The following is a 24,204-nucleotide window of genomic DNA, read 5'->3' as shown; positions in this document are numbered from 1 at the left end:
ATAGCTAATTGTTTGTAAAAATGGGCTAGTGCTTACAATGACTCAGCACTAAATTCACTGATGTGCAAAACAGTAGTTTTGATTCTCAGAATATTGGCACCTATTGAAAACATGAATTATAAGACTAACTATCGTGAGACAATGGTATTAGTAATTAGGATAGGGGGATGGTATCTTACAGTACAGTTTAAGTATATAGTACTATTCATGGGAACAAGTAATAGGTTTATTCCATGCTGAAAAGAGAAGAGAGAAAACGCAACGTTTCGGCTATGAAGCCTTCTTCAGGTGTCTGAAATGCTGTGTTTTCTTTCTTCTCTTTTCAACATGGAATAAACCTATTACTTGTTCCTTTGCAGACTACGCATGCTGACGCAGCTACCCACCTGAACTACTTCAACCTAGTACTATTCATTTAAAGCTAGGTCATTAGAATGATCTTTTCTATTTGTAGTTGTAAAGTAACCTTAAAATGTACATTTAGTAATTGTAAATGTTTGGTAATTACCCTTTGGACTTACTTTCAGAGATTCCTGGAAAACAGGGTTTACTGTGTTTTTCTTGACCGATGTCTTTCTCTTGCTTAGACGGGATTTATCTGGGTTAAGGTAAGTCTTAACATACCTGCACATGAAAAAGACAAGGAGGTGATTCTGTGCTATTAAAGCAGCCATTGAAATAATCCTGTTTCGGATATACCTAAACATGGAAGATTTCTATATTTCTGCAGCATTTCACGAACGCCAGATTACATTGATGTGTTCTGTACTTCAGGATTAATGCTGGGAAAGATGTGGGCGGGGAGCAGTGTAGCTGGTGAGAGGAATTCTAAGTGCAACTTTCCACTCTGCTAATTTTCATTTGAAACAGTCAGACCAATTTAATTAACTAGTCCCCTTGAAAGTTCAGGCTTCCTCTCTTGTTATTGATCCTATTCCCACAATAAGCAGACACAATAACAAGGTAAGAGGAAAAAATAAAATGAAAGAGGAGAAACAGTACGGTTTTGATCTGAAACCACAACACATACATCCTGGCAGCTAATACGCACGTTATAGCATTGCATGACAGAATGTTAATATTTAGCTATAATCTACATTTATATTTTATTTCTTAATCCAACCGTGCTTTAAAATATGGAAAATGCAGAAAAAAAGTCACAAGATAGACACAAAATTAAAAAATGTTGAAAGGAACAGACTGAGCCCATGTAATTTATTGAACAGTATTGTTAAATATTTTAAACTAAGTTATTAAACTTTCATGTATTTTGCCCATAAAATTAAAACTGGGAACAAAGATAGCTGGTTAATCTTAAACTTCAGCTCTCCTGGGGAGTATTGCATTTGTGAAGGACAAAAATAATATTTTAAAGAGAATTTTAACCACACTTCAATTTGTAAACAAATATATAACAACAGAAATCCATGAATGACGGTTCTGAAAAAGTGATAGAACAGATCATACAGTATTAAATATACAACATATTTAAAAGATGCACCTGTGCATGATTTGTTAAGAAGTAAAATCACATGAAAACCTATATCAGTAATGAGAATATCCTTGAAGCTTAACACAAGGCAATGAGTGAAATATCATAGTGCTGGTATATCAGTCTCATGGGACAGTTTAAACAACCTTTCATGTTGAAACAGGACTGGCATGGAACTAGAGACTGCACTTTCACTGCTACACCACAGCAAAATGAAATGGAAAAAGGTCAGAGCCTTCTGCTTGCGAAGCAAGATTACAGAGCTAATGGATAGCCCAGCACGAAGTCTTCACTTTTCTGTTATGTAATGAATGTATAAAGTACTGAAAAACCCAGTACAACCTGGCCTCGACAATGACATGTTAGAAATTCAGATAATGGCAAGGGACAACTCCAAATTTTTTGCAATTCCATTTTTTCTGCCTTTCCCATCCCGATTATGACCTTACAGTGGTTTATTGGCACAGAGAGCTAAAGCCAATTATTCTAGGAGCTCTACTTTGTAAAACATATAGCGATATAAAAATATCTGTATCCATTATTACTCTGGATCAGTTTTCAAGCGGTAAGGATAAATTCTGTTCCACTCTCTTCAAGTGACAATGGAAATTAAGACAGAAAAAAAGAATTAATGTCAGTGTTACTTATTATTGTAGAATGGCTCTACTGTACAGTATGTAAACAGTAGATAGTATAGCTTGTGATACAGCACCTTATCTGTAGTGGAATAAATGAACTCCTGTTGACTTTGCTTAAACTGATCTTATCTCTGTTGAAAGTTATTATATTTCCTAGACGTTTAACTTATAAATTGAAAATTAAGCTATATTAGGAGTTTACCTCCCTAAATTGTTTAATTAATTAGTATTGAAAAATCAATTATTCTCTCTGAACATAATGTACATGTATGTGATGAAGGCAAAATACTGTAAATCTCTTTACATGTGGTATTTTGTGCACTGCATTACAAACATGCAATTATGTGAGACCTACTGGGACAGGCAACATGTGGTTCTTGTGCTCAGCATGAGTAATTACTCATACCCATCAAGGAAGATAAAGTACTGTACAGTCAAAGAGACTATTTCAACTCTAGACTTTAAATAATACATCTAATATTATATTCACATTCTAGATCTGATCCACTTAAAAATAAGAACTGAAGTCAAAACACTCTATTAAGTGGCAAGCACTCAAACTGGCTACAGACCAACATCTAAAATGATGACACAAAGAGATTGCTGAACTCATGGGTAATATGCACTTATCGTCTCAAAGAGACAAGCAACCAAATACTGACTTGTCCACTCTGAAATTTACTTGATTTACTGGGTGAAATGACTTGGTATTACCCTAAGCATGCTGTTGTTCTACACACGTATGCAGTCATGTTCTCTCCTGCTGGTACACGGCAGGCCGACCTAGCAGTGACATGGCAGCTGGCCTCTCTCCACCCACCTGTCACTCAGTGCCTGTTATCATGGATACCTATCTGACAGGAGACCTGGACCACCTGGAGGCAACTGACTATCTTGTCTGCTTCAGGTGGTTCAGGATAATTAAGGATTGCTCCTATTCTGTCCCTAGGCAAGCCTTGTTTGGAATCCCAACCTCTGCTTGCATTTATGGCCTTGTCCCCAGATCATCTCTTGGCTTATTACTTCTTGATGCTACTCAGTTTGGACCCTTGTGCTTCCCTACCATGCTTCCCTGAATCTGACACACACTGACTTTTGCTGTGCTTAGGATGTTCTGACTTGGCCAGTCTAAGATTACAGAAAGTGAAAACAATACTCACTTTGCTGTGTCAATACTTTTGGAGAGCAATGTACAGTAAATTAAATATACATAATATATCTGAGGTCTTTAATATTGTCTTTGTAAATCAATTGCAAATAATAGTTTAGGAGAGGCTTAAGCTGACAGGATGCAATGCACGAAGACTATGAAAACTTTCTTTCATGAGAAACATGAATCCAAATATAAACAACACCTGTCCTTCTATCCTGGGGCCTTGTAACGGCATTCAGTTGAATTACAAAAACTGCATTATCAGGAAAAGGTTTATGGACCCTCAAGGTCCACCACATTTCATTTGTGATTAAAAGACTCTCGTGGTTAGGGAACTAATTACAGTACCTCCTTTTGCCTCCATTTCCAAAAATGGAACCTGATAAAAATGCTTACATACTGTGTTTTTCTTTTTTAGGATAACCTTTAAATAATGTTTTTTTGGAACTATGACAAATGTGGTAATCCCTTCATAATATTTTGGCATTGCAGTACAGTAGGTGTATTAAAAATATTGACCAGCAACACCAACCTGAAGAAAGCAGCAACTACCCTCAAAAGATTTCAAAGTTCAACGTGAGGTTCTCAGATGTAGTTCTCAGATTATTCTTGTAAAAATTAATGATGTGCCTCAAGCACAGCACCTTATAGACTTTGTGATCGGCATAACAATGAGTTTAATTATCTAGACTTCAAATAGAGCACAGCATCTGAAATATATTTTTGTCTTGGCTCAAATGTTACATTATATACAGGCTTCCTATTCATAAATTAGGAAAACTCTTATTCTATGCTGGTCTAACAAGTTGCAAATTTAACCAAATTGCCCCAGATTCAGTTTTGAAATGTTAATTAGGAGTAGATTCTTGTGTTGAATAATCCTGATTTACTGTAGGTGCTGAGATAAGAAGGGTGTTTGCCCTTATTAACAATTCAGAAAGCAATAAGCGCCCATTTTAAAACATTTTATTACTTGTTTGGCTGTATAGTTTATTATATATGAATACAACACAGGTCTTGTGTCTAATGAGGAAATTTCTGTGACTTTCATGGATGCTGTGTATATCTTACTTTTTAATGTAATACTACTTCCATGCACTGAGGTACTTTTTAAAGTCAACTTCTCACATCCTGTGGGTGCAAGTTCTGTCAATATTTATTTATTCATGAGCTCCAGCTCTAGCAGGCTGGCTCCTTTGCTACTTTCCTTTGTCAATAGTATCAGGGTTCAGCAACAGAGTCATCCAACCAAGAACAGTTACTTCACAGTTCTTTACAAACTCAGATGGTGCTTTTTCCATATTCGTAGGGCTGATCACACATTGGAATTTGTCATTCTAACCAGTCCTCTTTCTATTTTCACTTTCACCACGAGGACAAGTTCTATTTTCTATATTTTTAGACAAGCATCCATTCCTTTGCTTTCACCATATTTCACATACCCATACAATCTATCACTTTTTATAGTTAATTCATATTATTACTGCTTCAGTTTTGGTTGGATTACTGGATAATTTTCACTGTTACAAATTGAATTGTACATTAAAACAAAAATGCATAATTATTTTTTAAGCAAGGTTATGAACAATGCCATTTTGTTTAAATCTGCTCAGTTACCAAGTATTTTTGAGAGATTAAAAGTCTAGTTTCTACAGCTATTTAACAGTGTTTTTTTAATATTTGCTCCAGGATTTTTCAGGCAAAAAGCCTTCTGCAGCTACGCATGACACAGTAAACTAATGTTTCAAAAATGTTTCCAAATTTGTTTTTGAACGTAGTGGTTTTTTAGTTTTCTTTATTCTTAAGAAGTCTTGACTTTTTAAATGACAATTTCTGGATACATTATTTCTTTTACAATCTCTCATTGTTGCACCTTGTAGTTCAACATAATCTGAACCCCATTAACATGTGCTATAAATACACGCGAATGAACAAGACCAGGAAACTTATTAAAAAGGATTTCCTTTTAAAAAGATACTTTCAAATCCTACCTCACAATGATTTTACATAATATCCCTCTTCCTTACACTTACGGGTCTGTGCGGTTTTTCTTCGTGTTCCCGATCGCCAAGTCCTGACACTGTTCAATCAGAATAACAAGCTCTCCTCTGCTACTGTATGTGATGGAGAACTCCACCGCTCCTTGAACAGTAAGGTTTCCAAAATCCCCAGCATCACTGTACAGACTTAGCAAACTTGCGCTGAGCTGAAAGGGAAAAAAGAACACGGTAAATCAGCGAGAATATGGAGACAGAAAGCCTGTGCTCCAGTCAACAAGAATGGTTAAAGTGATGTGTTACTGCAGGAATACGGATCACAATCATCACAAGCGTCTCTAGGCCAGTATGCCAGCTCTGTCCATACAAAGCTACAAGCTAGGCTCATCATGTAAAACAGGAAGAAAAAACTGAAAACGATTTTATTTCTAGTTTTTTATTTTATTTTTTAGTTTTGAGTGAGTTTAAGAAAGAAAATAAAATATTAAAAAAACAAATCAAACAAATGCAGCTGGCAAAAGTGGAATTGATCATGCAGAAAGCCAGAGCACAAATCACACAGGATTTCATTCTGTAACTATTTTTGTCTGCTGATTTTTTTCCTTTTAAAAACGCATCATTCAATGATATAAACTTTATTTTGCATGTTTAAAGCAGGACGATTAGAATTTGTTTGATTTAAATTATATATCCTCTCAACAAATTTACATGTGCACAATGCTTGTAATTATGAAGACACCAAGGCGTGCAGATTGTAATGTTACTAGTTTTCCACAGTGAATAAATTACTTCTACTCCAGAGGAGTACCTGCATTTGCATTGTAACTTACTATATATTCTGGCAAAACAATTTGACATTCTGATCTATTCTAAAAAATAGTTCTCAAAAATAAACAATTAAAAAACAAGAAGCTGAAAACACAGAAACTGCAAATGTACACCTTGAAAAAAATAACCTGAAACCTTGTTCCAAACCTGCCGGGAGCAGAGGACCACTTTCAAATAAAGGTCTACAAATGCTTGCAGGTGAGACCACTGATCCCAGCTAGTTCAATCACCATAGGAGTTTGCCAACTTCTGGAGGATCTCTGTGAAACAGACTTCCAGCACAGTTCTCCGTCTGTGGCCAGTTCTGTTTTTCTTGCATAAGGACACTGAGCTTTTCCACAGTGTTTTGTTGTCAACTGCACAGGTTAACTCAAGTTGGTCATTTGATTTTTATTTAAATACTTTTGCTGGAGAAAAAAAACACCTTCATACTTAGAAGATGTTTTTCAGATAAAACAAACCCGTCTTACCCCTGACACAGACAACAGGCTTGAAGACTGGCCTGTTGTCATCAGTGAAGCATCAGATCCGATGCTGGATACAGAGCCCAGGTCATTGTTCTGGTCCTGGTTATTATCCTGAGGGCAACCGTAAAAAAGATTAACGACTTGGAGAAAAAATAAATAATGCAAAGTAATTGTATTAATCTTATCTTGACAGAAAGTTGGTAAAGATAATGTAGCAAACAGCATGCAGAGATTCAGAAAATCCAAAGGGAACATATTGTACAGTATGTGCGGCTATTGAAAAATATGTTTAACTCCTTCACAAATTATAGTGCGTTGCAGAAAAGAACTAGATTTATGATATGAAGCAAAATTTAAAAAACAGCATGTAAAATAAACATATCAAGAGAAATCCCTTTCTTCAGACTTATACTGTAAATAAAATAAGGTTACAAATTACGCATGTCCATTTGGTAGTTAGTAGCTAAATGATGCAGATATTTCTTGGAGGAATCCAGGGATAAATCTACAGGGCTGTTGAAGATTGTTCCACACTACAATCTTTTTACTACAATCCTTTGTGTAAAAAAGTGCTTCATGTACTCAGATTTAAATGCACATCCCTGTAGTTTCTGCTTGTGAACTTTGGTTCAGGTTTCACTGTTGAAACTAATGAAGTCCACCAAGCTCAGCATTTCCCATTTTGTCTTTATAGCTTCTTCTTTGCTACAGTACCTGCATGTAATAATTTGCACTTGTCTACATTAAAAGTCAGCTGCCAGGTATTTACTCAGTCTGGATACAGCATCTGAAACAACAATTACATCTACCAAGTGCAACATAAAAAAGTTTATGCAAAGGGACGTTTTTAATAGGATGTCTAAAACAGTAATTGCACTGCAAATTAAGCTGCCACTGAGCGCGATTACCACTCATTGCTTTCAAGCCCCAGAATGCTGATATCATTTTGAAACTATCTTTTCCAGCACTACATTTTACATTGGAGGGAATAACCTAATCTTTTTCTAACAGCGGTCAAACTGTCAGCGCTGCTCTTGTGCAACTTTGTGCAATCATGCCTGTCCACGCTATTTCAGAAGCTTCTGCGAAAGTCATTTTCTGTGAAAGTCATGTCTTACCACACAGCAGGCAAGCATTAGTCATCCACAGTCCATCACAGCATCACATTTAACAGCAATACAGAAAGAGTATAAGGCTCAACTATTAAAAATGAAATTTTGCCTTGAGTTGCAGTCTAGATATTATTATATCCTGTATTTATACATGTACCTGTGAGAAATCTTCTTTTATTATTAGGATTTCTTGGAAGTAATATATTCTCCTTGACAGTTATGTAAGACCTCCTGGCCCTTATACCCCACTTATAGAGGCAGAGCAGAAGATCTCCATTACTGTCATTTATCTTTGCGACAGTAATGTACCTATAAAAAAGAGTTTATACATAAAGGTAGCAATAGCACCATTGGGGACACAGCTGTAATTGGCAAGCAAGGACTCCGATTTTAAATGCCTTTCTTCTTTGTGGTAGGAAGTGAGTATTCTGTAGGAGCCATTCCAACAAGTATAGGAAAACCATTTATCAGGAACTAAGCCATTTTAACATCATGTCAAGATGACTACATGTATATCCCCTAATGGTAATTTCCATCTTATAAAGACACAGTATTTACACTACACTATGTTGCTTTCTGAGTATTTCAGCATTTTCACCATTGGTTCAAACAGAGAAGAATAAAACAAACTAAGATTCTGCTACTTTAATATTCATTTTAAGCAATGTAATCAGATTATGAGATGTACTTGAAATAACATTTCTGTATTTAACTTGATAAGTCAATTGAGAACAAATTCATATTTACAATGAAGGGCTCAGTACCATTTCAGGGGATTGAATCAGACAATCCGATTAAAGATTTAAGATCTGACTCAAAGATGTCAGCAAGATGCCAGCTGGGATTTGAACTCGCAACCCTCCAGTCTGAAGTCCAGGGCCGTAACAACTACTACACCAGCTGCGGGATTTGAGCCAGCAACCCTCCAGCCACAGGCGCAGACCCCGAGTCACAGAGCCACCGCTCCGGTCCAGGGCCGTTACAACTACTTCACCAGCTGGACTTTGAAAAATCTTTGAAGATGCCAATATATTTCCGAATTAGAAATTGTCTCCTGGGTGTTAAAAATGTGCACCACATGATATACAAATGTCCATGGTGTGTCAAACACAAACCACCTTTTTGCTCTCTACACATTTGCAATGAATTATATGCACACTTGCGTTACTTGAACGTACAATATTATATGAATTAAACTTGATTTTAATAATAGTGTAAGCCACAGTGAACAATATCAAGGTGTCAATAAAACCTCCTACTACGCACAATTACAGAAAATTAGTCCCAAATCTGTATAGTAAGTGAACTGACAAAATGGAAGGCAGGTGTAAGTAACAGGTCACATGAAGTAACTACACCCAGGGAGTTCAATTTATTGTATTTATATACTCCATAGTTTTTTTATATTTTATTGCTCAAAAGGTTATGATGCAGCTATCTCATTGAATCATTGTACGCAGCAGATTGCTTTTTTATAATCCATCGATATCAATTTACTGATACCCCTGATTGAAAAGGAGCATAAATATCACCTAAAATGAGTAACAGATTGGATAATGCATTTCACTCAAAAAATCAAGTAATTTTATACTGCAATTGCAATAGCATATCTGTCATCAATAATTAATTGAATTCCAAAAAACAAGATGTTACTATTATTCACAACCCTAAATAATACTTTGTGCAATGACAGAGGCCCCTGAAAGTTTCCTATTTCCCTGGGGTATTAAAGGAAGCAGCACATGGAAAACATTCAATGGCAACATACATCATCGTTTCAAGTTGGAGAGGGACCAAACCTGAGGTACAGTACCACTCCCTACACTGCCAAGATACAGAAGATACGTGCTGTCCACATCTGGAGGTTGCCTGTGTCTATACAAGCAGACCACCTGCTCTCATCATGGATCGCAAACGAAGAGAAAGTATGTGTGTAATTATTTTTAGAGGTATTCTCATGTCTTGTATTGGGATGATATTGAGCACCTTGCTCCTTTAACCTTTGGTGGTTGAAGTGTTTGTGTTCAGAAACAGTTATCATTTTGCAGACAGTAATATAATTTAGATTTGCATAGCTTTTTCTGATGATGACGACTGTAAATACATTAAAAGTTGGGTAAAGTCCACAGTCGTAAGAACTCTTTTGCTACAGAACGCATCAGAATACAAGAACACACTCTACTGCTCTTTCCACAGCCCACTGAAGGTTGCATTGCTAATCTGATATTATTCATTGCTTCTGTTTGCCAATATTTTACTGTGTCTGGATCTCTCTTTTCGTTTTGAGTCAAGCATAATTATTTCATCTGTAGAGAAGTTTACCACAACAAAACACCAGTGAAATTGAGAACACGTCAGTTTTGAATGGGATGAACATAATACAGTATATTGGCCCCTAACTATGTTGTTTTCCCAATAGGAATATAAGGTTGCCAGCTGCTGCTCTCTAATCTCTAACACTGTACGGAAACGTGAATCATTTGTTTTTGATATCGCAAACAGGATGAAAAAAGGCACCGTCAATCACTGTTGAATCGAGCGAATGTCCTTACTGGTCTGATATGAGGGTGATAATGACCCCGATGACTGGATGGAATCACAATGAGTAAGTGCCTGACTGTTTCTTGGAATTTGAGACATATTCCATGGATGCTCTTGCTGTGTTTAACTTGATGTGGGTGTGAATTGTTTTTCAGTTTGGAGGTGTCCAGAATCATCTGAAATAAGGTAGCATCAGTGAAATGTGAGGCACATTCAAATGTTTCACTGTAATTCAGTGTGTCACATTACTTTATGTAATTATCGCTGTAAAAAGCTACATAAGCAGAATATAATTTGACTGCAATGCCATTTTAGGTGTCTGGTACTAATCCACTAATCATCTAGATTACATCACCATCAGTTCTCTTCATGGTAAAAGAGTCTGTTGTTGGTTCAGCACCATATTCGGTTATTCTGGTTTCTTGTTCCCAGACTGGCTGGTTCTTCCACATTTTCTTTTACACAGAGCTGGTACAGTATGTGTGCCATTTTCAGAACGTTGTGTCCTGTTGCCATTTGTACAGGAGTAATATACAGAAGTGGCATTTACTAGTACTTGGACATGAGCAAGTAGAAGGTTTCAGCAGACGTTTGACTGCATGAAAATGTGTCCCACCTGTACTTACCACAGCAAAAAACTTGAACTTGAACTTTATTGCCATATGTAACCAGTACTGGTACAATGGAATTCTTACTTACAGAAAGTCTCTCGATTGTAAAACAAATGTAAAAAAACAAAACAAAGTGCAAACAGTGCATCAAGACAATATACAGTACAAACAAACAGTAGACAATGTACAAGTAAACATGTAGACAGTTTGAATGTAAACAATACAGACGTGTAAACAATGACTGGAGATGTGCAATAGATAAGAAATCATAAAGAGGTAGATGGTGATGGTGTAGGTGTGGTCCGAGGGGGATGGCTAAATGTGTTCGCCAATCTCACTGCTTGTGGATAGAAGCTATTGAAGAATCTTGTGGTAAGTGTCCGTATGCTCTTGTATCTCCTGCCTGAGGGCAGTGGGGTGAAGAGCTCATGCCCGGGGTGGTGACTGTCCTCTGTGAAGGGCAGAATTCTACCACGGCAGAGGTCCTCATAGAGCCGTTTAATCTCGGTGAGACCGCAGGCGATGATCTTCTGGGCCATATTGACCATTCTCTGCAGTGCTTTTCTTTCTCGCGAAGAGGTGTTGCCATACCACACGGTGATCCCGTTGGTGAAAAATGAAACATGCCCCTTATCTTTATACTTTTGTGACACTCGGTACCCTTAACTCTTTTTTACACATACCACTTGTGTTGTGGTATGACTCTTAATCTGTTCAACCATTTCCAGAGGAAAAAACACTGAAAGAGACTGAATAGAGCTTGCAGCCAAGTGCTCAGAAATGACCAGTAACATGCTATTGAGACATGCTCTTCCAGTTTGTTTGCCACGTTGTACATGCTTTCAAATGAACCATATGTTTGGTAGCTGCTACAAGATGTTGGTTTGAAGAAAGCACCTTTCTCAGTAACCTAGTCTGCTGCATGCAGTACTGTGACATCTTTAAGCTGTTTGTCAAAGTACTGCTCAAAGCTAATGCACAGTCAAGCAAATGTGTCATACAATTTTTGAAAGGAGGAATGAAGACTGTTGAGTTGCTTTACATAATCTTTCATCACCATTGTGTCACACTTTAAACTGTGTTCTTTGATCCACATTCCTACATCTGAAATATGACTGGAGCAGAAAACGTGGAAGCTGGGGGATCACTTTGCTGAATTGCTCCTATAATTGCTCTTTCTGTCAGTAAGTAAATTAATGGCATGTACTGTATTTTGTCATCCTTTTTCTGAAAGTCTCCCTGATACTTCAGGTTTCTTTCATGTAGAAAAAATGCAACAGAGATCCTTAATCAAAGCTGTAATGAACATCACGAAAGAGAGAAACTGTTTTCCATATAATGTATATAGACTGACTCTTACTCATGAGAGCAGGATTGACAAATGAAAGATTATCTCTGCAGAGTGCAGTATTGCAGACAGCCCTATTTACACAGACTGAACATTTTATCATTAGAAATGTTTTTTTTTTGGAGACAACTTTTTTTGTTTCAAATTTTGGGGGCAATCTACAAAAATGTGCGTACTGAGTATCTTCTGAGGATTTAATAGGATCCTCAGGAGGATGTACTACAGCGACTAGTGCTACTCCAGAGTGTTTTCGTAAATAATGTGGAGATGTTTTATACAAAGCTCATTTTTTAAAGTAATATACAACACATATGCCTACCTGTGGCTCTAGTAAAAAATATACTGTAGATAATGTTGAAAATCAGGAACTGAATACTTCTGCCTTTTTGCTGTTTATTTAGGAATTCTATTGTCAGCACAGCTTGAGCACTGTGTCATTTAGGATGACAGTGACAAGTTTTCAAAACAGACATCAGCATTTCAAGTGGTAGTGGATCACGTATGGACAGTGGTTTATAAGTCTTTCAAGGTTACCAATTTCTCATCGTGGCTGGAGTACTCAACGACATGGACTTTCTTATTCATAAAACACGCCCGTGTAGCTCTGGTCTAGTCATTGGGATTAATATTCTTCTGACAGGGATTTTTTGTAACAGTTTTAGTTCTGAAGCAGGTTTTTGTCCAAGAGTTGTCTGGACAACCTTTCCAGTCCCTGCTGATAAGCAGGACTAGAACATAACACTGCTCCCAGCATGCCTGACAGTCCAGGTGATGTTGAGTAAGTGATACACTGTGTTGGGTTTGTGTTCAATGAACATTTTGCATTTAGACCAACAAGTTTACATTGTTTCTTGTCTGACTACAAAACCTTTTACTACATGTATGCTGTATCACTTTCTGGCGAATCCCTTTCGAGATACGAGATGTTTTTCCGTCTGTTTCGTACAAGCCCCCTCTGTGAAGTGACCTCAATCCCGTTGACCATTCTCACTCACTGAACTGCAGCTCATACCGAACCAGGATCCTCCTTGCACAGCTGACTGGTGTGGAGGGGCAGCCTGCTTGAGTCTTCAGCTTCTTTATTATTATTTATTGACTTCAAAAGCTTTGATTCCTAATCTGTACCTGTATACAACTTCCTCCCTGAGTTTTTCTGGAAGCTCCTTGGTCTTTATGGCTGAATATTTCCTTGAAATTCACTACCTGACTGAGGGACCTTGCAGACACAGGAGCTTTTATTCTGAAATCATGAGGACCAATATTATTTCACAAAGAAAGACACTAACAAATTCTGATAATTTTATACACCTACATTAGTGTATGTTTGCCACAGCAAAGTCTGATTATTAAGTAGGATGTATATATAATGAACTGCTACTTTAAAGTGTCTTAACTTCAAGCTTTCAAGCAACAGAATATGACAATTGTGAAAGCGTATTAATATTTTTGCCATACACTGTATTGCTGCATCCAAAATGACTCACAATTGCACTTGCACTATTTCTAACTTCAAATGGGAAAAGCTGAAAGTTTGAAAGTGATTTGAAATAATCTAAATGCCAAGCCCACATAGGGCTTTCTACCCAACACTACAATTATAAAGCCACTACACCCATTTAATGAGAATATGAATCTTTTATTTAGTATGCATCTTCAGTGTGTTGTCTCTAACTACTCTCCCTCTTTACTTGTCCGTTTCAAAATCTTTCAGTATACCCTTTCCTTTCATCTGTTTCCAGAAAGAACTTCATTCCTTACCTTTGCTCTTCAGCTGACAAATGAATGACCTACACAAAGAATTAAAAAAGTCTGCCTTTGACCACCTTCCAGCTCCTACTCCACATTCAGATATGTAGACAGCACCTCTGACCTCCCTCTTTCTCAATTACATTCTTCACTCACTCTTACAGCACATTGCATTACTGCTCTTACCTCTCAAACTGGAAAGTGAGTTTCCAATCGCATTTATTCACTCTGCGAGAGGAGAGGGGTATTCTGACACTTCACTTTCCAAAACCACCCCATTCTAAAAATGTTCAGGTGGGGAGCTGCATCAGCATGAGTAGGCTGCAAAGGAACAAGCAATAGGTTTATTCCATGCTGAAAGAACCTGAAGAAGGCTCCACGGCCGAAGCGTTGTGTTATCTTTCTTCTCTTTTCAGCATGGAATAAAGCTGTTACTTCTAAAAAATTCTAAAAAAGTAAAACAATGGGCAGCCTTGGAGGGTATTTCTGTAAACTACTCTTTTTTGACTGTCTCTCTTGTGGCCATCACAATGGCCAAAGATCAACCTGGCCAAACAGCTGTTTTTATCTTCAACACAATCTACTTCAACTGCTGTTCAATTGCTGACTACATGCGCCCTCTTAGAACAGATACAGAGAAAGAAGATCAATGGGGAGATAGAGGAAAAACGAAACGGGAAGAGAGAAATCTCCTTCAACAAATCAAGAAGTTAGAATCTGCCCGGGTAATCGGAGCACTAAGAGGACAAGACCCTGCTTTAAGAGAAGAATGTATTTTCTTGCTTTTGTGGAAATACCAATATCTTACGATATCCTTTAGGATAAAATGAATCACTGTTGAGGGATGCATTACTGTGAATATGAAAATATGCTCCGATTTGTTTAGCATACATTCTAGTGAGTATCCAGTCACGAATGGGATCCCTTTATTGAGTTTGTCTCTCAGGTCCTGGGATGAAGTCTGTGTTTTCTGTGGCTATGGAAGTCAAGACTCTGAAGTGCAGATCTGTAAAAATCTGAAACTGGTAAAATCGTGTCTCTTACTGTAAATAAATATCTGTGCTGTTCAAGTTTGCCACATATTATTTCATTACTACGTTGTATTGGACAAAACTAGAAATTGCATGTTGTATGTACAGTAACTCAATATTACCTGACTATAGAGGTGCTAATTATTTATCTCTATCAAAATATTTGTTTTGTAATTATAACCCCCATGTGCTCTAATAACAGCAAACTATTTCCAATTCTGCTCTGAATTCACACTGTGCTTAAATTCTTACTAATTATTTCTTTCTATCGCAACACTTGCAATTCACTTTCATCTTGTGCACACTTTATTGTAATTTTACAAATTCATCCTTGTGGTTCATATATGATATGATTCATACTGTACATACTGAGCATCAAAATAAATTATAAGTAATTTATAACAAATTTGCAAACTTATGAGAAGAAAATACAAATCATTTTGTAGCAAGGGCTCTGATATTTAGTTCAGCAGACAGAATATATGTAAATTCATGATGGCAATTAACTATTCATCATCATGTCCTCAGAGTTGATCAACAGGGGACTTTCTATGAAAGTTTCACCACTTTCAAACTTTTCACTGAGTTACAGATGCAGTCTCTTCTCCTTGAACCAGCTTCCCATGTGCTCTAATACTAAAACTAAAATGTCTGAATATTGGAAAATAGGTATACATTTACGTGCATCACTGCAGCAAAAATTAGTAAAACTATTATAGAATGTAAATGGAGGAATAAGAATACTGACTTTAATATTGTGAAATTTAAAGTAAATTTCCCAGTGGCTTATCACTTGAAATAACTGGGCTGAACTGTGTGCTTGAATTAAGCACTAGTCAATGGACAGAAAATAAAATGACTGAATTAGTGTGAGTGGGGTACCACAGGGATCAATAGTGGGACCACTGCTCTTCCTAAATCAGATCAATTATATACATTCCAATATTGAGAACTATACATATATATGTATATACAAATATAAAAAAACTAGTCAAATTTGCAGATTACACCAATGTAGAAGGATTATCAAAGACTTAAACTGCAAATGAAATTTAAAATAATTTAGATATAAACTCTAAAGCTAAACACTTAGAAGATTAAACTTAAAGTAGACAAGTACAGGGTGTTCCATGTAGGTAGCAAAAACAAGATAAATACAAAATGGGAAAAGCTGAGCTGAGAAGAGGTTTTATGAAAACTTACTTCTAGCTAAATGTTAAAATATACAGTAGATATACAGTAGAACATATAGAGTATATATGTTACATAAACATTTTATAATGAGCATTTTGGTCACCAAAGATATTACTAAAAGAAAAGCACCCTGATACATTCTGTAGCTTAAAGGAATTCTCTACGCAGACAGACTAAAAGAGCTGAGCCTTTTAGGTTTCACACAGAGATGACTACCCACTCTGATCCAAGTGTTCAAAATCCTCAAAGGCATGGACATCCTCTCATTTCTAACATTTATCATGTTTTAAATATGCTTTTTTTCTAATATGTTCAAATGTGAATTACCACAGAATAAAATGAAAATTGTTTATCTTTGATACTAATGTCATGTTCACAAACACAAACTGCTTGACAAAAAAAGATGGTGAGTTCTACAGTACCTTGCCATCCCAACACATCAGTAACACTTACCTCCCATATCTCTAGTGCTGAAGAACTGCTTGAGAGTGGAACAGCGGAAAAGCCCTCAGATGACACATTTAGAACAGCAGGCTGGTTTTCAGCTTCTAGTACAAAAATCAGACACAAATCCATTGAGGACAGTTACTACAAATTCTTGTGAAATACATGTTGAAATTATGAAAGAAGCTTTAAATTAGAATTTTCCAGCTAAAAGTAATGTAAACGGTTGTCATTAGGGGAGGGAACACTCATCATGAAGAGAGTGCAAACTTGTGCATGTATAGGCATACATTTTTAACATAGACCTATGCTCCAGTATCCCTCAGAATAGTTTACCATCCTGGAAGCCTACTGATGTTACTCCAGTAACACAGTAGATCTTATTTGATCCCTGATTGTGGGGGAAATACGCAAGAATAGTTCCTTTTGAGCAGTTCCTTGTGATTCTGTGGAGGGCAGCTCACACTAGGGGCACTGATCCAGGCAGGTCCATCCTGACAGGATGCCCCAGCTGAGTACAGGGGTCTCCGCCATTAGGCATGTTTCCAAAATGCAAATTGGCTCATAGGCGATTGGTAAATAGGGGAAAGATGTCTGTATAACGCGAAACTCACGTTTCATCCCCGACCTGTTTACGTTTTGCGTCGTGGAGTAACACAACTGAACGCTGCAGTCCGCGGAGGAATACACATGATGCTCAGTTGTCCCAGGTACTTTCTTTTGGAAGTGCTAATTGGGAGCTGCTCCTCAATTTTTGTCCGGTTTTCACTAAATCTTCTGCATTGCCGTAAATATCGGTGGACAAGGTGACAAGAATGTGTCTAAGAAGCTTGCTGGTGATAAAATTTCAGGTGGTGAACTTAACTTTTTTTCAAGGTAAAGTCCTAAATTTAATGTAGCATTTTTTATTAATTATGAATTTAATGTATTTAAACTGTGCTAGAAGTTTTATCAGGATAATTATTAAATTTGGTAAAGCTTTGGTTTGGCATGTGGCTAGGTTTTGAGTGGTTTTGAGGGCAGTTGTATCTGTCAAATGGATCTCTGAGCCTGGGCTACCACAATTGAAGATCTCAGTGAACTCTAGTTTGGCCACGGTTCAGATGGAAGTGAGGAAAATGGAGAGATACAGAGGTTCTCTGACAGAACACTGTTTGCCTCGAGTTCAAGCATTGTCCCCACACAACGAATAACGCATAACATGACACATGACATCCATACTCTCAGAAGAGAGTACAAAAACATTAAACTGATACAGGTGTCTCTTCTATAATGCGATAGATGCGTTCCTGTAAAACCTTGCGGTATGCGAAATCACACATAAAAATAACATGGCTTATGGGGAAAAATAGGATCAGAGGCAGATCAGAATCCAAGAGATAGATTTCTTTTGGCAGGGGTGTTTTTCTTAACCTTTCAATACCAGGGTATAGATGTTTCTGTAAACACATGTTACAGATCTTATAAAAATATCAGAGCTTTGTTATTCAAAAGTAGTTTAAAAAGATGGATTACCTTGAGCTAGGTACAGTAGGCAGGTCCCTTTTCAGGCCATAAAGGCCCCTGGGGGGAATGGGGGGGCAAGGGCCACCATTTTTCTTGACCATCTGACACTGGAGGTGGAAGTGACGTGGTCAGCATCACACTCCAGCTGGCCTATTACCCCCAGAAGGATTAACCCCCAGTACTGGTACTCATTTGGAAAGCAGGCTGAGTGGACCTGGGAGCCATCTGGAAGGAATAAGAGCATGCTACTGTACATCGCTGTCCCCTGCCTGGAACTGAACCCAGGACCTTCCAGTCAGGAGCTGGTCGCCCTCGTCGTCTGAGCTAAAGTGTACAACAGTAGTGTCTCACTTGAGATTAAAGTCCAGAACCCTTACCACTGCTCCACACTAGTGCCCAAAAGAATTTTAAAGCCCAAATGATTTACTACAGTATGTACTAACACTACAAATTACATTTAAAATATTTAATAAGATAGTGTAGTTGGAGTCCTATAAAATCCATTATAATTCAGAAATGCCAGTGAAGACGTATATTGTATACTGCAATATACTGTAAAAATACCATAAAAACATCATTCTTCCATCTCGGCAATATCGCCAGGCTATGTTCTATGCTGTTTTTGACTGTAGCAGAAATGCTGGTCAACACATTCATCTTCTCTAGAATGAGTGTACTTCTACTTCTACTGCACTACCCCTGCTATATGGGTTTAGTGGGGTATCTCAATCCACACTAAACAAACTTCAGTACGTCCAGAGCTCAGCAGCCAGAATCCTGACCAGGTCATGTCCAAGTGATCACATTACCCCTGTCCTGGAGTCCTTGCAGTGGCTTCCTTTCAAAATCCTCATGCTCACTTATAAGGCTCTGGATGGCTTGGTACCTCATTACCTACTGTATCTGACTTACTATCGTCCTAATATCGACTGCGAAGCCTTGAATCTGACTCTGGTCTCGTTTGTCCACCAAACTTGCTTACGATCTATGGGTGACAGGGCCTTCTCCTGTTCTGATCCAGAGCTCTGGAACTCTATCCCCAAGGATACCAGGGAGTCACCTTCCCCAAGTGCTTTCACATCCAGTCTCTAAACCTTCTTATTCAGAAAGACTTTTACGTACTTGATGTCTGTGTCTGCTCATTGCACTACGCCAGTGGTTCTCAAACTTTTTGGACCAAGTACCACCTACAAGTCATAGGAACCCAAGAAATTCTCAATGACCAACATGAGCGCGCATGTGCGCACATACACATATAATAAATTATAATTATAATCCTAAACTTTATTTGATATAGCGCCTTTAAAGGTGGCTTCTCAAAGCGCTTTACAGAAAAAAAACAGGAACAACAACAAATACAAATAAACAATAAAAAAGCACCATTTCAGTGAGAGGGGTGAGCCTGTTTAGTCGAGCAAAGCAGACATGAATTCGTTTTTCGAGCCTCGTTACAATTCACAACAGAGTCTAACAGATTTTAAACTGTCAAGCATTTTCTTGACAGCAAAGGTCTCGTGGTGGATGTTGTAATGCGTCCATTCATTTCTGGAACAACCTCTCTAATTCATGCAACTACACCGTTGTGTCAGCTTGTCATCGCTCTAGCACCGTCTGTACAAACTCTGATGCATTTTATCCAGTAGATGCCATTCTCTTCGATAAACTCATTCAGAAGCTGAAATATGTACTTTCCTGTAGTTTCTGTTGGTAGCGGTTTAAAGAACAGAAAGTCCTAATGGGACGTACCCTCAAACTCGTATCGAATGTAAACAAGCGAATTGGCCAAATCGACAACAGACTCATCTAATTGCAGTGAAAAGCATCTGCTCATCTTAACGTGCTCTACCAGCGTACTTTTGATATCATCCACCATTTCAGTAATTCTATGAGTGACTGTGTCTTTCAGAGGGGGCAGCAGGTCGAGCTGTTTAGCAGCCTTTTCTCCACACATAATACGTGTCAGCTCTTTTGCCAACGGTAAATAAGGTTCTTCAAAAATAGTGTGGGGCTTACCTGCTTTAGGAGTCTGTGTCAGAAGTTAAAAGAAGTTTTTATTTAATGCGCATGGGGGCGAAACACAGAGACGCTCTGTGTATTTTTCTTAAAATAACCTAGAACAGTTCTTAAATATTTTTCTGTTATCTATCACGCTTTCCCGTGCTCACAAGATTACCAGCGTTCCTAGCATGCATTTCTATGCATTCCTGTGTTTACAACATTAGCATTGTTCCAAAATCACACACATTCTCCTACCTCTCTATTTGCTGGAGATACATTTTTTTAAATACAACTGGTCATTTACGTTCGTAGCACACATTCCTAGCACGCAATAGTGGTATAGGACTACATTGCAGCTCTGTGTCCACTCAAGTATTAGCGTGCGCTGTATTGCAGTGCGTGGGCTGCGTATTTGACACGTCTTAAAATAGAGAACATGAAAATCCATCCCGATTTTTCAGCACACAAAACAAAGTTACAGGGTCATATGGCGTACCAGCTGGCGGCGCTCCGCGTACCACAGTTTGAGAACCACTGCACTACACCACTCTAAACCATTGTTTTTAACAATGCTGATTCTGTTATCTCTTCAGCATTTACATGTTCCCACTTGGTCAGCTTTTAAGATCACATGGCCTCAGCTTTCATTTTTACGCTGACGATACTCAAATATACATCCATACCAAACCCGACACTGATGTGGCTGTCTCTATTCTATCTAATTGCATCTCTGACATAAAAATTTGGATGACTCAAAACTTCCTTCATCTTAACTGTGACAAGACTGAAGTCATGCTTATTGGTACCCCCCACCAACTTCGTAAAGCCAGTCCTGTAACCCTGTCTGTAGATGGCTCTGTACTTGAGCTCCAATCAAAATTGAAAAACCTTGGGGTTATATTCGATTCTGGCTTAACATTCGACCCACATGTACAGCATACTGTCAAAACATCTTTTTTTCACCTTAGAAATATCGCAAGACTACGCCCTATGCTATCATTAACTGTGGCTGAAAAGCTGATCAACATATTTGTATTCTCTCGAATTGACTACTGCAATGCTCTGCTCCCTGGGGTATCTAAATCTACTCTGAACAAGCTGCAGTATGTCCAAAATTCAGCAGCCAGAATCCTGACCAGATCTAGTGCAAGTGTTCACATTACTCCTATCCTGGAGTCCTTGCACTGGCTTCCGGTCAAATTCCGCGTAGACTTTAAAATCCTCATGCTCACCTACAAGGCTTTACATGGCTTGGCACCTCAATACCTGTCTGAACTTTTATCGCCCTACTCCCCACCTCGCAACCTCCGCTCTTCAAATTCTGCCCTCCTTACTGTCCCCCAAGCCCGTCTACATTGTATGGGCGACAGGGCCTTCTCCTGCTATGCCCCCAAGCTCTGGAACTCCTTGCCCAAGGATATTAGAGAGTCACCTTCTCTAAACTCCTTCAAATCCAGACTCAAAACCCTCCTTTTCAGAAAAGCCTTTACTTAACTGGTTCCATTCTTCACCCCTCTGCTCTTCTTAATACCATCTTCCACGGTCTCCTCTATTGTTATTGTTGTATTGTTGTAATTATAATTGTGTCCTGTCTTGTGAAATTTTCTTATTTATTGTTGTAGTCTTCTTATTTATTGTTATTGTCATCCTGTAAAGCGCTTTGAGAAGCCACCTTTAAAGGCGCTATATAAAATAAAGTTTATTATTATTATATTATTATTATCTCCTCTCCTTATTTTTTGCCTACTGTAAAGAGCTCTGAGAAACTACTTTTAAGGTGCTATACAAAATAAAGTTTATAATTAGTAGTATTAAAGTATTATTAGTAGTAGTATCACTACTACTTTTATAGACCTCAAATTTACTCAGAATCCTGGTAAAGTGTAACTAAAATTTGAGTAAAATGCAGGTTTACAACTTTCACCACTTATAAAAATCAAAGAAACTAAAATTAGAGAATTAAAAATACACAGTAATAAATCTACTAAAATACAAAACCTGCACAGAAATAAGTCATCACTTTCAAATTAGTCACCTAGGGTGAGCTTTTAATGTAGGGGAACCTGAATACAGAATGCAGCTTCTCTGTTTCTCTTTAATCTACCATCAGTATACAGAGAAGGTTACAGCTATCTGACCCCAATGAACATGAAGACTGACAAGGAGACATCTCTGTAAGATGAGCTGGTGCCAAACCATTGATTTCTTTATATGTGAGAGAAGGAATAATGATTATATATTTAACTGGAAATCGTCTGTCCATTTATTCATCCATCCATTTTCTAAACGCTTCATCCAATTTAGGTGGCGGGAAGCCAGAGCCTATCTCAACAAGCAAAGGCACAAGGCAGGGTACACACTGGATGGGATGCCAGTCCACTGCAGGGTATAACAGGAAAAGAGTGCACAAGTAATACTATTATTTTTTTGTTTCATAGCTCCAGCAGCTCTTTACAATCTGTATCAGCTGTGCAGTGGCACCGACAGATACAGCCTCAGAGCAGGTCCCGTGAAAACAATTGTATTCATATACTGTATATTCTCTCTCTATATGAACTATATTCTCAGTCCATAACTATGGAATATATTCTCAGCATCAGGAAGAGATTAATTTATGCACAGATTTCAATAAAACCTCAATTTGAACAAGAAAAAATAAATTCCGACCACTTTGAAGAGTTCATTCACATAATTTCAAGTTTCCTATCTGCCTGTACCTGTTAAAATACTGTATAAGGAACTTTAATACATTTTGCAAACGTTTGGAACTCAAGAGAAGAAAGACTGTGAAATGAAAAGGCAGATGATCTCGGGCATGCCATACAATATCAAGCTTATCATTGGTGCCGTACAATATCAAGCTTATCACTGGTGCCGTACAATATCAAGCTTATCATCGGTGCAACAGGCTCACTTGGCCACTCTCAGCCCCCATCCGACCCCCTGTGAACTCACTCAGGACGCCTCTCCCAAACCTTTCCACCAGTTGGACCCTCCCAGTCTCAAGCAGGACATTTCCCCCCACTTATCCAGGACTCCAACATTGAGCTAAGCACTCAAACCGTTAAGCTTTGCAGTACTGAGAGGGTCATCTGACAAATGTTTTTTCACCGTTTGTTCAGGATGGCAATTTGTCTCCCTTTTCTTTTTCACGGTTTCCTCCAAAGCTACGGCTCCCCGGCCTTCTCTGCTGCAGTTCTCGGACAGCATCACTCCCCTGGGAGCCTTGCAGCCTGGCTAATCACTCACCACGGCCCTCAGATCTCAAGGACTTACATGAAGTGAAAAATCCATGTGAGTACATTAACAGAAGCCCTCCAATTCATAAACAAGCTTCTGAACACCAAAAAGTTCCCTCATTACCATCTACAGTATGATTGCAGGCCTTTTATTTTACTTTGTATGATGCTATAATTGGAGCTAAGAAGCATATGATGAACAAAAGCCGTGCTTCGTGGTAGGGATGGTATTAGATGGGTGATGAGCTGTGTTCAATTCACACCACACATTAGCACTTTGCATTAATGACAAAGAGTTCAGTTTTTGTGCAGACCACAGAATCTTTTTGCCATATGGTCTCAGGGTCTGTCACGTGCCTTTTTGCGAACTCTAGGGATGCTATTACTGCACCTCCCATCTAGCCACTCTGCCATAGAGGCTAAATTTGTGAAGTTCTGCAGAGAGTGTTGTGGGGCATGTTCTCTAATCTCAGCCATGGATCTCTGTAGTTGTCAGGAGGGTCTTCTTGCCTGGCTGTTCGGTCTGGGAGGAGGTCCTGCTCTGCAGCCTAGGTGGTTTCATACTTTTCCATTTTCTAATGATGGACCTGATGGTGCTGCTGGGAACTAGAAACCAAGATATGTCTATATACCCCTAACCAGATCTATGCCTCCCTACAATTCCATATTGAAGACGTACGGACAGGTCCATGATCTTCATAGAGGAGTTTCTGCTCTGACACCACCAACGGAGGGACATATACTGTATAAACAGGTGTATTTCTTTTGGAATCATGTTAGTCATTTGAACTGACTACAGATGGTTTTCTCTAAGGTTTTTAGTGATCTCACAAGGCAATCAGATGCACTTGTGCTCAAT

The 24,204-nt window shown here is 38.2% G+C and overlaps 1 protein-coding gene across 2 annotated transcripts in view; it reads right to left on the bottom strand.

Moving 5' to 3' along the window:
• The window catches only part of LOC102682150 (synaptotagmin-like protein 2), a 156,602-nt gene that overhangs the window by 10,676 nt on the left and 121,722 nt on the right, over nt 1-24,204 (bottom strand). For both annotated transcript variants that reach the window (XM_015359851.2, XM_015359859.2), the window contains exons 9-12: nt 16,612-16,706; nt 6,579-6,686; nt 5,317-5,489; nt 522-624 (exon numbers count right to left, since the gene is read on the bottom strand). In XM_015359851.2, coding sequence (XP_015215337.2) covers nt 522-624; nt 5,317-5,489; nt 6,579-6,686; nt 16,612-16,706 — 479 coding nt within the window. The remainder of the gene's footprint in view (nt 1-521; nt 625-5,316; nt 5,490-6,578; nt 6,687-16,611; nt 16,707-24,204) is intronic.

The sequence above is a fragment of the Lepisosteus oculatus genome, chromosome 2, assembly GCF_040954835.1.
Source record: "Lepisosteus oculatus isolate fLepOcu1 chromosome 2, fLepOcu1.hap2, whole genome shotgun sequence".
Taxonomy (NCBI): Eukaryota; Metazoa; Chordata; class Actinopteri; order Semionotiformes; family Lepisosteidae; genus Lepisosteus; species Lepisosteus oculatus.
The sequence above is the reverse complement of the archived record's forward strand: the minus strand, read 5'-3'. Positions and strand labels throughout refer to the sequence as shown.